Genomic DNA, 14,200 nt, shown 5'->3' with positions numbered 1-14,200 from the left:
ATGCTGGCCTTGCCAGCAATGCCCACATCCCATGGATAGCAGGAAGACAGTCAATCCCAGCTGGTTTTTAATCTGACCTCTATAATCAAGTATGGCCCAAAGAGAACAAGCATTTACAGCTTCCCTCAGAATCAGCAATTAGCTTTTAATTAACTGCAGGATGTGCCTTTTACTGAAATCGGTCTGTGTGCCCAGTTTACTATAATTCCAATTTAGTGACACATCACCTCCCTTAAGACAGTTCCTCTGAAGTGAAGTGGAAAAGACCACTGTGTTTTAAACATTCTCCCCTCACTATTATCTAGAAACACATTTGGTTTTGTATTTTGGGTGCGAACTGATGGCCTAAATATCCCAGTTTTGGGGGTTATATCACCATTGGCACCTGAAACACGTCAAATGCCATATTACGCACGGGTAATATGCTGAAGTGATATCTTTCACCACATGCCTTGGTGAAACGTTTCGCCTGTATGTCCTTGACTGATCTGGAGGACAGCCATGTGAGAGTGCCTGGTACATAGCAATGCAGTGAGCTGGGCTGCTGCCAGTGTAAAACAGTCCAGCTCACCATCACCATCAGCAAAGCTGGGAGAGGTCAGCCGGGCTGACGTGAATACTCAGTGAAATTCCATTTAAAAAAAATCACAAACCAAGCAGTGTTGCTCATTGCAAGAGAGAAGAAACAACGACAAGCAGAGAAGTTGTGATAAACTTCGGTAGAACATTGGTTAGGCCACACTCGGGAGTATGGTTTCAATCTCCATGCTACAGCAAATGACATAGAGGTGCTGGGAAACATGTAAAAATGATTGACAAGGATAGTACCAGAACTGAGACGGTATACTTCACAGGAAAGACAGGACAGGCTGGGAGTCTTTACTCTAGAAGAGAGAATGCTGAGGAGTGAGCTGATAGTGGTCTTCACAATTATGCAGGTGCTTGATAGGGCAGTCATAGAGAAGATGCGTTCACTTGGGGAGGAGACCAGAAACAGGGACCATAAAGGTAAGATGGTCATTAATAAGTCCAATGAGGAATTCCAGAGAAACCTATTGACCCAGGGAGTGGTGAGAATGTGGAACTCACTACCAAAAGGAGTGGTTACGGTGAATCGCATAGATACATTGAAGTGGAAACTAGGGCCTGAATTTACATAACGCCGGAAGGACTCCGAGCATTAGCCCAAATGGCGTTGGAGCCCGGAAACTGGAAGTCCTGACACCCACCACCGCACCACCCCCCCACCCCCGCACCCCCACCCCCCCCACCCCCAGCACTCAGGGGCAGGGTGTTTCTCACACACCCTCAGTTCACAGAGACAGCAGCACAGGTGAAAGTGCAGCTGGTCAAACTGAAGCAATTTCACCTCAGGGATTTCCATGAAAACATAACTCACGGGCTTCAGACATTGGAGACAAAGTTCAAAACCTTCTGAGGTTTGTTGGAGGTAGATATCGGGATCATATTTTCACTTGCGGGAAACTCTAGAACTAGGGCACACAGTTTAAAAGTAAGAGATCTGCCGTTTAAGACGGAGACGAGGAGAATTTTTTTCTCCCAGAGGGTTGTTAGCCTGTGGAATTCTCTTCCTCAGAGAGCAGTGGAGGCCGGGTCATTGAATTTATACAAGGCTGAGTTAGACAGATTTTTGATTGACAAAGGGTTCAAGGGTTAAGGGGGCAGATGGCAAAGTGGAGCTAAGACCACAACCAGATCAGCTATGATCTTACTGTACGGCTGCGCAGGCTCCAAGGGCTGAATGGCCTACTCCTGCTCCTAAGTCCTGTGTTCCTATCCTTTTGGGAGAGGTCAAGTACCCTTTGGAAGAGGTTAAGTACCCTTTGGAAGAGGTCAGGTACCCTTGGGTGTTGTTAAGAGTGGAAATGAATTTATGTAAAATTGGCAAGGTCTGTGGAACAATCGAGCCATCTTTAAATTTTGAAAAAAAAAAAGCAGTTTGCAGTTGTAAAATAATCAGTGCTTGGAATTTTAGTAGCTGGTGGTTGACATAAACCTGAAGGTTATCATTATAGGATTGGATCACTGTTACAGTGGGGAATCTGTAAATTGACCCTTGAAGTAATTCAAGGGATTTAAATGTACTTATTAAATGACTTCTATCAATGAGAGTTTTTATTTTATTATAGTGAAGTCCGTAGAACTTCATTTTATTCCATCTCACCACGGCTCCTGAAGTCTGTCCATGGTGGATACTGGGTGAGTTGTCATGGAGGGTGTGAGGGGACATGGGGTGGGTGGGGGCATGGATGGAGCATGGGAAGTGTGTGGGGTGGGTGGGGGGGGTGTTTTAGGGGTGTTAGGGGGTGAGGGCTCGAGGGCTATTTTTTGTTTTACTGTTTTTTTTTGTTTAACAACTGGGCAGAAGTTCCGAAGAACCAAGGCGAGCCTTTTAAATAGCCCGCTTCTGCAGCTGGCAGCCTCTGTGGCTCCTTCCGAATTCTCTCTGGAGGTCGTGGGCCCAAATCCAGTTTACACCAACACCCACCACCCTTCCCCACCCCCCCCGCCCCCCGCCGCCTAACCCCACCACCCTCCCTCCACCCCCCCTCTTCAACCCCGCAGCAACAAACATTTGACCGTTTGGGGCACTTTCTCCTGAGTTGAGTATGTGGAGTTGAGAATTTTCCGAAACTTTTGCCCTAGATAGACCACGAGGCAGAAAGGACGAGAAGGGTATGTTGGGTAGACTTAAGAGAGGAGTGTCGAAAGCATAAACGCCAGCAGAGATCATCAGGCTGAATGGCCTGCTTCTGTGCTGTAAATTAGTCGATGTAAACCTGTACAACGGGTGCCTACTGGAATGACAGGTCGTCACTTTTCTTTCCCAATTCAGTGGGGAGCGCAGTTTCGCAATTTGGAACGAAATGAATCTGTACTGATGAGGCTATTAGTGAGCCGTTTTAAATTATTTACAGACAAAATCATCAGCAGATGTTTTACTGAACAGTCATCAGCAGAGGCTGAATGCCATTTGGGGGAATGTGGCTGGCACGAGGGTTTTGAGAAATGCTACCCTTGTGTGAGGCACATGCTAATTTTTTCCAGTGAAACGGGCCAGTTGACGTTTGACCGGTTACCAGAGTCACATGGTATGGGATATTGGGCTAGGTTTTACCACCCCCCACCCCCACCCCCACCCCCACCCCCACCCCCACCATTGGGACTGAAGACGGGAGGCTAGTAAAATGCAGCGGGTGGGCCTGCCCACGGCCTACCCACCCCGCCCTGACCTGTCTGTCTGATATTTTTCTGGGAGATGTCGGAAGGTACTCCGGCCCTTGGCCTGTTCAGGCCTTTAACGGGCCAATTAATGGCCACTTAACGGGCCCTCATGCCTCCCCAGCTGGTAGTTAATCCATGCTCAGGGGCTTTAGCTGCGCGGACAGTGTCAGGCAAGGGTCAGGGGTGTGGTGGTGAGTAGGGGGGGTGGGGGGTGGGGGGGGACATTCATTTAGGCCAATCGGAGGTACCCTCATGCTCTCCCCCCCACCCACTCCAAGGTCATACCCCTCCTTCTTTACCCTCCCGCCTGGACCCTCCTGAACCAGGCTCCCCACCTCGCTGACTGGGGCCCGCTAGCCTCGCTCTCCGGCGATACGCCAGGCTCCTCTTCGCTGGCATCGGCCGTTGGCCCAGCCGCTGGGCACCACTCCCGGCTGGTGGTGCTGAGACGACCGGGGCTGCCGGTCGTCTGATTGGCTCTCTCATGCGGCACTTCCTCCAGACAGAGGGCTGGAAGTCTCGCCTTTAGAAATTAACGCTGCTCCCTGCGTCAAATTGCTGCGGGGCAATATTGTAGTCGTGGGGGCGGGGGGGTGGGGTGGGTGGGGGGTGGGTGGGAGGTAAGGGTGGGGGCCAGTACTCTCACTGGCTCGAAACCCTGGAACTCCCTCCCTAACAGCACTGCGGCTACCACCTCCAGCACACGGACTGCAGCCATTTAATGGAGAGAGAGGCAACAGTTCATCACCACCTTCTCACAAGCGACCAGAGACGGGCAACAAATGCCAGCCTCGCCCAACAAATGCCCACACCCCGAGTGAAACTGGGGTGTCATCTTCCCCCACAGGTGGGTCTAAAAGACGCCATGACGTTATCTTGAAGAGCGTTTCCCCCGGTGCCCTGGGTCCCAGCTAACGTTGTTGAAAAGGGCCGGTTACCTGGTGATTGCCTCACTGCACACAGCAAGATCTCGCGAACAGCAATTTGTCTGTCGTGCTCTGCACATTGCAACAGCGCTGACACTTCAAGAAGTAATTCATAGGCTGTAAGGCACTTGGGGATGCCCCGAGGTTATAAAGGGCACTGTAGAAATGTATTCATTGTTTTCACTTACATGTTGAATTCAGCAACCAAGTCACCACATATCGCGCTTTTAGCCCAGGGAGAGAGAGAGTCAGAGGGCTTCCCACCCTTTGCTGTACCACAAAAGTCAAAACCAATTCTGACCCCACCTGCTACCTGTCTGAACAAGATTTACCAGGGACAGCAAGCAGCAACAGGATAGTAACACTCTCTTCCCATCCTCCTGGGGCCCAGTGCTCATCTTTGACGAAGAAATTCCGCAGAGATGCTCCATGGGATTTCATGGGTAGAGCAATGGAGAGGAAAAATCTCAAGAGGAACTCTGCGGCCTTCAATCTCCACGAGACTGCTTAAAGGTATCAGGGTCGCAAAACTATTCATGGCCACAGTCTAGGAAAGCAATGTCACCCCTGAGATCCCTGCACCCCTCCAACTTTTCAAACCCTCCAGTTTCCACTGCTCCACCATTGGTGGCTGTGCCTTCAAGCTGCCTGGGCCATAATCTCTGGAATTTTCCATCCCTAAACCTCTCCACCTCCCCTTCTGTCTTTCTTAAAGCCTACCTCTTCGGCTAAGTTTATTTGGTCACCTGACTTAATATCTTCTTCGTGCCAAAGTTAATTTGATAACACTCCTACGACGTTGCCTTGGGAAGCGCTTCCGACATTAAAGGTGTTATATAAATGCAAGTTGTTGTTGTACCTGACTGTGGCCCCCTGTGCTGATACAGCAGACCCTGAACCTGTACAAAGTGCCTGGCTTCAGCTCATGGCAGACGGTCTCATTGGCTGATCCGCTGTACACCACCTCCCATTGGCTTCCTGTGAAAGGATATTGAAAGAAAGACTCAAAACTGTAGGACGAGGCCTCTTCGAATCACCAGTGGTAGAAATTAAGATAAAGAAGAAAAAAGATGTGCTTACGACAGGCGCCAGGTAGAAAATACAACTGAGAACCAGGCTGCGTGTAGAAGGTTCAGAGGGGGAGGGGAAAAAGCAAATAAGGGAGGCAAAGGTAGAGCATGAAAAGAGGTTGGCAGCTAACATAAAAGGAGATGCTAAAGTCTTCTACAGGCAGATTAATGGTAAAAGGTTTGTAAAAGGAGGAGCGGGGCTGACTAGGGACCAAAAAGGGGATTTACCTAGGGAGGCATGGGGTATGGCTGAGATATTAAATGAATGTCTTTACCAAGGAAGAAGACGCTATCCAGGCCACGGTGAAAAAGGAGAAAATTCAACCACTAGAGAAGTTTTAAATTGAGAGAGTTGAGGTATTGTATAGGCCGTCTGAACTTTAAAGTTGATAAGACACCGGGACCGGATGAGATGCATTCAAGGAAACTGAGGGAAGTGAGAGTAGAAATTGCGGAGGCTCTGGCCATAACTTTCCAATCTTCCTTAGATTCAGGGGAGGTGCCAGAGTGCTGGAAAATTGCACCCTTGTTCAAAAAGTGGGTAAGGATAAGCCCAGCAACTACAGACCAGTTTAACTTCGGTTGTGGGGCAACTTCTAGAAACTATAATTTGAGACAGAAATTAATTGTCTCATGGACAAATGTGAGTGAATGGACGATTCTTAAGGGAAAATCATGTTTTTTGAAGAGGTAACAGAGGGTTGATGAGGGCCATGTTGTTGATGTGGTGTACATGGACTTCCAAAACACATTTGACACAGTGCCACACAACAGACATGTGAGGAAAATTGTAATTCATGGAATAAAAGTGACAGTAGCAACATGGATATGAAATTGGCTGAGTGACAGGAAACAAGGGTGTAATGGGTAATGGATGTTTCTCAGGTTGGAGAAAGGTTTGTAGTGGAGTTCCCCAGGGGTCAATGTTGGGACTCTTTCTTTTCCAATATATATAATTGATCTAGAGCTCGGTGTACAGGGAAAACAATTCAAAATTTGCAGATGATACAAAACTTGGAAGCATTGTAAAGTGTCAGGACAGTGTTGGAACTTCAAAAGGACATAGAAAAGTTGGTGGATATGTGGCAGGTGAAGTTCAATGTGTAGAAATGAGAGTTCATACATTTTGGCAAGAAAAACATGGAGAGACAATATAAAATAAAGAGTACAACTCTATAGGGGGTGCATGAACAGAAGGATCTGTCTGTATTAGTGTATAAATCATAGAAGGTGGCAGGACAGGTTGAGAGAGCAGTTAATAAAGCATATAGTATCCAAGGCTTTATTAAGAGGGGCATAGAATACAGGAGCAAGGAAGTTATGTTGAGCTTGTATAAGACACTGGTTAGACCTCAGCTGGAGTTCTGTGTACAGTTTTGGACACCACTTTTTAGGGAGGATGTGGAGAGAGTGCAGAAGGAGTTCACGAGAATAATTCCAGGGATACGAAACTTCAGTTATGAAGGTAGATTGGAAAAGTTGGGACTCTTTTCCTTGGAGAGAAGAGGAGCAAGAGGAGGGGCCTGGACAGAGTAGATAGGGAGAAACTCACCCCATTGGCTGAAGGATTGAGAATTAGAGTGCACAGAATTAAGGTAATTAGTAAAAGAAGCAAAAACAATATGAGAAAAAACTTTTTACAAACAGCGAGCGAACAGGGTCAGGAATGCATCACCTGACAGTGTGGTGGAGGTAGATTCAGTCGAGGCTTTCAAGAGGGAATTAGGTGATTATTTTAAAAGAAACAATGTGCAGGGTTACGGGGAGGAAGCAGGAGAATGGCACGAGGCGAAATGCTCATTCAGAGAGTCAGTGCAGACATGATGGGCTGAATGGCCTCCTTTTGCATTGTAACAATTCTGTCATTCTGTGATTCAGACACCACTGACATTTCATTTCAATGCTGAATGTTGCAAACCAGTGCAGCTCAATGCAGCTACAATGCACAAACACAAGGGTCAAGCACTCAGTACTGTCCCTGGCCCGAGGTATTGTGCAGGCCAGTGTTATTCATAAAGCTTTGTGAGGAATTAGGACCCAAATGGTATCTCATCTGAGGGTTACTCTTAGGGGTCAAACCCAATACACTCTAGCTGGGGATGCCTGGATTTGAAGCCTGCCATTCCCAATACTCTGTATTTGTTGGGACTATCAGGATATGGGACTGGGCATTCTCAGCATGCCGGCCAGGACTTTTAGGATGGTGGGATTTCCCTATCCGAAGAGTCGGCGGGGTACGCAATCCCAACAACACTGCCTGCCCCACAGCCATTTCACCGAACAACAAACGTTCATTGGCAGGGAAGGGACTTCCCCTCCCCTGTCACTCGGGAGGAAGTCCCGCCTTAGAGTCAATCTGATTGGCCGACAGCCCTTTTTAGTCCGTGCAGCGCCTGAAGATGCAGTGGCCAGGACTGGGACTGCAAACAGTTCCCAGAGCCAAGTCTGGGGTTCCAGCAACAGGTGAGTTTTGGGGGGCTCAAGGTGGAGAGGGTAGGGGAGGCTAAGGGAGGCCCGGGGGTGGGGTGGGTGGGAAGTGGGGAATTGGGGGAGATGCCGGTCAGGGAGGATGTGGTGGGGAGGGTGGTCCTGCAGTTACCCCTCAAAAGGGGGGCGGGTGTCCAAGGTTATAAAGGGGCTACTGATGGAAGCGCCGCTCCTGCCCCTTCCTGCCTGATGCCTGAACCAGATTTATTTTGGGGCTTCTCCCATGCCCAGGAATTTCTCCCACCCGGCCTGAAAATTAAGGCTGGCATGGAAACAGCCCTTAAGTGGTTAATAATTGGCCACTTAAGGGTCTCAATGGTGGCAGGGGAGGGAAAGGCTTTGCCCATCCCAGAGTAAAATCGCAGAGGAGTCAGGACGGGAGGGAATCTGTCAAGAAAGCCATCGGACAATTTTTACGCTCGCTCTCCACGTACAAACCCACCGATGGGGGGGAAAAATGTAAAATTCTGCCCACTGGGCTTGGGGATGTTGGAATGTGGGGTGGCTGTTCCCAACACACTGCACTTGGGAATGAAGGGGTTTGGAGCCAGGCGTTACAGAAGAAATAGGAGCAAGGGTAAGGCTGTTCAGCCCCTGGAACATGCTCCACCATTCATTAGGGTGATGGCTGATCTTCTACTTCAACTTCAATGGGAGGCGGTGACATAGTGGTATTGTCATTGGAGTAGTATTCCAGGGAGACCCAGGTTCAAATCCCACCATGGCATTAAATTGCCATAGCATGGGATTGAAATGACCATGAAACCATTGCTAATTGTCATAAGAGCCCATCTTGAAGGGAATCTTACCATCCTTACCTGGTCTGGCCTACATGTGACTCCAGACCCATAGGGTCAGTTGCATAAACAAGGGCCATTAGGAATGGGGCAATAAAAAGCCAGTGACACCCACATCCCATGAACTAATAAAAAAACCCCTCCACTTTCCCACTCTATCTGCGTGATTCCCTTTGTGCCCAACTATCGATCTCAGTCTTGAACGTAATCACTGACTGAGCATCCACAGCCCCCTCTGGGGTAGAGAATTCCAAAGATTCACAATGGTCTGATTGAAGGAACTTCTCCTCATCTCAGTCCCACGTTTCCAACATGCTTTATCTGGGAATGGTGCTACATGAAGCCAGGTGTTCCCAACATACTGCATCTGCGTTAAGTGACCTGTGGTTATTCTGTCTGGGCTTTTACATGGGCAGGTTTCCTGGAGGGTTCACAGAGTCCAATCTCCTGGGAATGTGCAACGCCATCAGGAAAGGGGATGGTTAAAAAAGTGAGGGAAAATAAAAGATTGCCGCTGATGAAACTTACCCTCAGAACTCCCCTCAGAAATCTCCAGCAGATACTTGAGAATTTCTGATCCACCATTGTCTTCTGGGGGGTCTGTAAACATTGGAGATTGTGTTAGATAAACATTTAATGATGGATCTCTTTACAACAACGACGTGCATTTATATAGTGTCTTTAATGTAGTAGAGCATCTCGATGTGCTTCACGAGGGCATGAGTCAAACAAAGTTTGACACTGAGCCCTGGAAGAACATATGAGGTGAAGGCAACCAAAAGCTTAGTCAAACAGGAAGGTTTTAAGAAGCATCTTAAAGGAGGGGAGAGAGGCAGAGAGGTTTAGGGAGGGAATTCCAGAGTTTAGTCCCAGGCAGCTGAAGGCATGATCGCCAATGGTGGAGTGAGTAGTGTGGGGGATGCACAAGGGGCCAGAACTGGAGGAGTGCAGAGATCTCAGAGGGTTCTAGGACCTGAGGAGATTAGAGAGACAGGGAAGGGGCAAGTTTATAGAGGGATTTGAATAAAAAGAAGAGAGTTTTAAAAGTGAGGCACTGCTGGACCAGAAGCTAATGTAGGTCAGCGAGCAAAAACCTGAAAACCAAGAGGAAATCTGATAGAGGTCTTTAAAATCATGAAGGGATGTGATAGGGTAGGCGTAGAAATGTATCCACTTGTGGGGAAGGAGTCCAGAACAGGAGGGCACGAATACAAGATAAATCAAGTAAGGAATCTTAAAAGGAATTTCTTTACAGTGAAATGTGAAAATGTGGACTGATTGAAGCAGACAGTATTGGTGGATTTGTAGTGAGGCTTGATGGGTACACATAGGCCAGGATTTCCCCCCTCCCCCGCTGTTGGGGCCAGAAATTGAAGAGTGGGCGTGTGAAGACCTGTCTTCGATCGGCACCCCCGATTGGGGATGTGGCGCCATTTTACGTGGGCGGGCCAATTAAGGCCCAACCAGCGTGACATCTGCACAGAAGCACTATGCACTCCCTATGCGGGTGGGGGGGGGTTATCCCTAAACCCAATTGTGCGCTGTTTCACTCATGCACACAATAGAGTGCACTCATCTCCCTGAGGCTAGGTTCAGCCTCAGGGAGATCAGCTCTGCTGTAAAAAAATATTAAAAATAGAAGAAAATGTTCCCTGACATGTCTCCCCATGTGACACCGTTACATGAATTGGGACATGTCCATCACTTTTAAAAACACTTTAATTAAATTTTTAAAAAGCTACATGAAGCCTCATCTCGCCGGTGGATGAGGTTTGATGTTTTATCTAATGCCTGCTGGGTCTCCCAGCCTGTCTGCTAACGGGCAGGTCCGTTAATCACTTCAATGACTCTGCCAATGGCCTCAATGGGCGCACAGCTGATTTTGCTGCACCCCTGCCTACCTGATCATTTAAATGGGGCGCGGTGATGTCGGGAGTTCCGCCACTCCGCTCGCCGATGGGAAAATCCTGGCCAAAGGGATGGGAGAGATTTGGGAGGCAAGTTGGGAAGAGGCAATTTGAGTGGGAGAAAGCTCATGTGTAGTACAAACACTAGCATAGACCAGTTGGACTGAATGGCCTTGATTCTGTGCCATACCCCCCCGTGTAATGGAAAAAACAAGTAAAACGAGTTGGTTTTGTATCTAGAGGCATCGGGCATGAAGGCAGGGAGGTGGGGGAGTTTCTGAACAGGAGCTTAGGGGTCACTGTATTGGCTGTAATCTTGGACACCCCTATTGTGGAATAAGGGACTTCACTTAGGTAGAGGGACTGGAGAAGCTAGGATTACTCTTCAAAGACAAAAGAGAAAGTTACAGGGGAAATTTAATCGAGGTGTTGAAAATTGAAAGGAGGGGCTTTGATAGGGTAAATAGCAGGAGAGCTACTTCCAGTGGCAGGAAGGTCAGAAAGCAGAGGACAGACATTTAAGATAATTAGCAAATAAACGCAGTAAGTTGTAGAGATCGGGAATGCGGCAGAAGCAGATTCAACATAAACTTTCAAAGGGGAATTGGAAAAACACTTGAAAGGGGAAAGAAAAATGTAGGTCTATGCGGAAAGAGATGGGAGCAATGGATTTATTGGATGGGTCTATTGAAGAGCAATGGGCTGAATGGCCTCCTTCTGTGCTGTCTGATTCCAACCTGGGCTCATGCTGGCCAGATGGCATGGAACAAGCAGACAGATTACTCGACAACACAAAGAGCACTGCAGAAGGATAGATGGGGAGGTATGGACGTACCCCACTTCAGATGAAGGCTGTGAGATAGCGGCTGGCCAATGATGTAAGGCGTGGATGGAGGTCCCGGTTGGTCAGGATTGGTGATACACACAAGCACTTCGCTGGGACTGCTGCTGCCTTCTGTGTTGGAAGCTATCAGCTGGGAAAAGAAGCAGACACGTGTCACAACAACCCAACATATGCCTCAACATCCTCCTCCTCCTTCAGGTCCCATGCTCTAGGGGGGCATTGATGATCACAGACTTCCATTAGATTGGTCCATGAATATGCTCGGCAAAATACCACAGTGGTTTCCCAAGATCTCACATACTCCTTCACACAGAGACACACACAGACACACACACAGACACACACAGACACAGACAGACACACACAGACACACAGACAGACACACACACACAGACAGACACACACACACACACAGACACACAGACACACACAGACACAGACACACACACACACACACACACACACACACAGACACACACAGACACACACACACATACAGACACACACACAGACAGACACACAGACACACACAGACACACATAGACACACAGACACACACACAGACACACACACATACAGACAGACACACACACAGACAGACACACACACAGACACACACACATACAGACAGACACACACACACACAGACACACGCACAGACACACACACACAGACACACACACACAGACACACACACAGACACAGACACACACACACACACACACACAGACACACACACACACACATACACACACAGACACACACACACACAGACACACACACAGACACACACACAAAATGGAGAATTGTGCTGTTGTCTGCAAGCAGGACCTGGTCACAGTATAAAATCTGACACTGAGATAAAACCTATTAAAGGTAGTTTTGCACCAGACTGTAATTATGCCTCTTGGAGTTTGTGGCTTGGTCTTTGGCTCGGTGTTACATTAGGAACAGGAGGCCAAAACAAAAACAGAAATACCTGGAAAAACTCAGTAGATCTGGCGGCATCGGCAGAGTAGAGCACAGTTGACGTTTTGAGTCCTCATGACCCTTCAACAGAACTAAGTAAAAATAGGAGAGGGGTGAAATATAAGCTGGTTTGAGGGGGGAGGCGGGGGGGTGGGGGCTTGTTGGGACAAGCAAGCAGTGATAGGTGGAGATAACCAAAAGATGTCATAGACAAAAGAACAAAGAGGTGTTGAAGGTGGTAATATTATCTAAAAGAATGTGCTAATTAAGAGTGGAGTGCAGGACAAGCAAGGTACAGCTCTGGTGGGGGTGGGGTGAAATAAACGATAAGCAGCAATTCACTTGCATTTCCCCCAATTTAGTCTACTGCATTCGTTGCTCCCAATGCGGTCTTCTCTACAGTGAAGAGACCAAACGCAGACTGGGTGACTGTTTTGCAGAACACCTTCGGTCTGTCCACAAGCATGACCCAGACCTCCCTGTCGCTTGCCATTTCAACACTCCACCCTGCTCTCATGCCCACATGTCTGTCCTTGGCTTGCTGCATTGTTCCAGTGAAGCTCAACACAAACTGGAGGAACAGCACCTCATCTTCCGACTAGGCACTTTACAGCCTTCCGGACTGAATATTGAATTCAACAACTTTAGATCTTGAACTCCCTCTTCCATTCCCACTCCCTTTCTGTTTCTTCCCCCTCCCTTTTGTTTTTGCAATAACTTATATAGATTTTTTTCCCACCTATTTCCATTATTTTTAAATGTATTCCACCCATTGTTTATTTCACCACCCCCACTAGAGCTATTTGTACCTTGTGTGTCCTGCTATCCATTCTTAATTAGCACATTCTTTTAGTTAATATCACCACCTTCAACACCTCTTTGTTCTTTTGTCTGTGACATCTTTTCGTTATCTCCTCCTCCTGCTTCCTTGTCCCAACAACCACCCCACCCCACTTCTCCCCACCGCCCCCCCCCCACCCCCTCCACCAACCTTTTAAACCAGCTTATATTTCACCCCTTTCCTATTTCTACTTAGTTCTGTTGAAGGGTCATGAGGACTCGAAACGTCAACTTTGCTCTTCTTTGCCAATACTGCCAGACCTGCTGAGTTTTTCCAGGCATTTCTGTTTCTGTTTTGGATTTCCAGCATCTGCAGTTTTTTGTTTTTATAGAATGAGGCCATTCAGCTCCTTGAGGCCTGATCCAACATTCAATCTGATCATGACTGCCCTTCACACTCCCCTTTGTGTGAAAGGGCTTCGTGATATCAGCCCCTGAACAGCCTAGCTCGAATTTAAGGATCTGCCTCCTTGTTCTGGACTCTCCCCTCACCCCGGCACATGAACTAGTTCCTCTTTGCTCACCCAATCGAACGCTTTTACCACCTGCAAAGAGGGGCAGAGACTGACTGTAGGAAACCGAGGTGCTTTGAAGACATTTAGAAGGCCACTTTTAGGTACATAGGATTTAGGAGCAGGAGTAGGACATTCAGCCCTTCGAGCCTGCCTTGCCATTCAATAAGATCATGGTTGATCTGCTTGTGGTCCTTGATCTGCTTGTGGTCCTAATTTGCCATCTGTTCATATAACCTTTGACTCCCTTGTCTGTTGAATATCTGTCCAACTCGGCCTTGAATAAATTCAATGACCCAGCCTCCAGTACTCTCTGGGAAAGAGAATTCCACATATTAACTACCCTCTGAGAGAAAAAAAATTGTCCTCATCTTGGTCTTAAATGGTGACTGTGCCCTCTAATTCTAGCCTCCTCCACAAGAGGAAACATCCTCCTAGGATCCACCCTTTCAAGTCCCCTCAAGATCTTGTTATGTTTCAATAAGATCGCCCCTCAATCTTCTAAACTCCAATGGATAGAGGCCCAACCTGTTCAACCTTTCTCCATAGGATAAGCCCCTCATCCCAGGAATGAGTCAAATTAACCTTCCCTGAACTGCTTC

The 14,200-nt window shown here is 47.8% G+C and overlaps 1 protein-coding gene across 1 annotated transcript in view; it reads right to left on the bottom strand.

Moving 5' to 3' along the window:
• fndc3ba (fibronectin type III domain containing 3Ba) overlaps window positions 1-14,200 on the bottom strand; it is a 444,633-nt gene that overhangs the window by 83,561 nt on the left and 346,872 nt on the right. The window contains exons 15-17 of the mRNA XM_041204259.1: window positions 11,269-11,407; window positions 9,055-9,126; window positions 5,032-5,150 (exon numbers count right to left, since the gene is read on the bottom strand). Of these exons, the coding sequence (XP_041060193.1) occupies window positions 5,032-5,150; window positions 9,055-9,126; window positions 11,269-11,407 (330 nt within the window). The remainder of the gene's footprint in view (window positions 1-5,031; window positions 5,151-9,054; window positions 9,127-11,268; window positions 11,408-14,200) is intronic.

The sequence above is a fragment of the Carcharodon carcharias genome, chromosome 2 (genome assembly GCF_017639515.1).
Source record: "Carcharodon carcharias isolate sCarCar2 chromosome 2, sCarCar2.pri, whole genome shotgun sequence".
Lineage (NCBI taxonomy): Eukaryota > Metazoa > Chordata > Chondrichthyes > Lamniformes > Lamnidae > Carcharodon > Carcharodon carcharias.
This window is presented reverse-complemented; position numbering and strand designations above follow the sequence as displayed.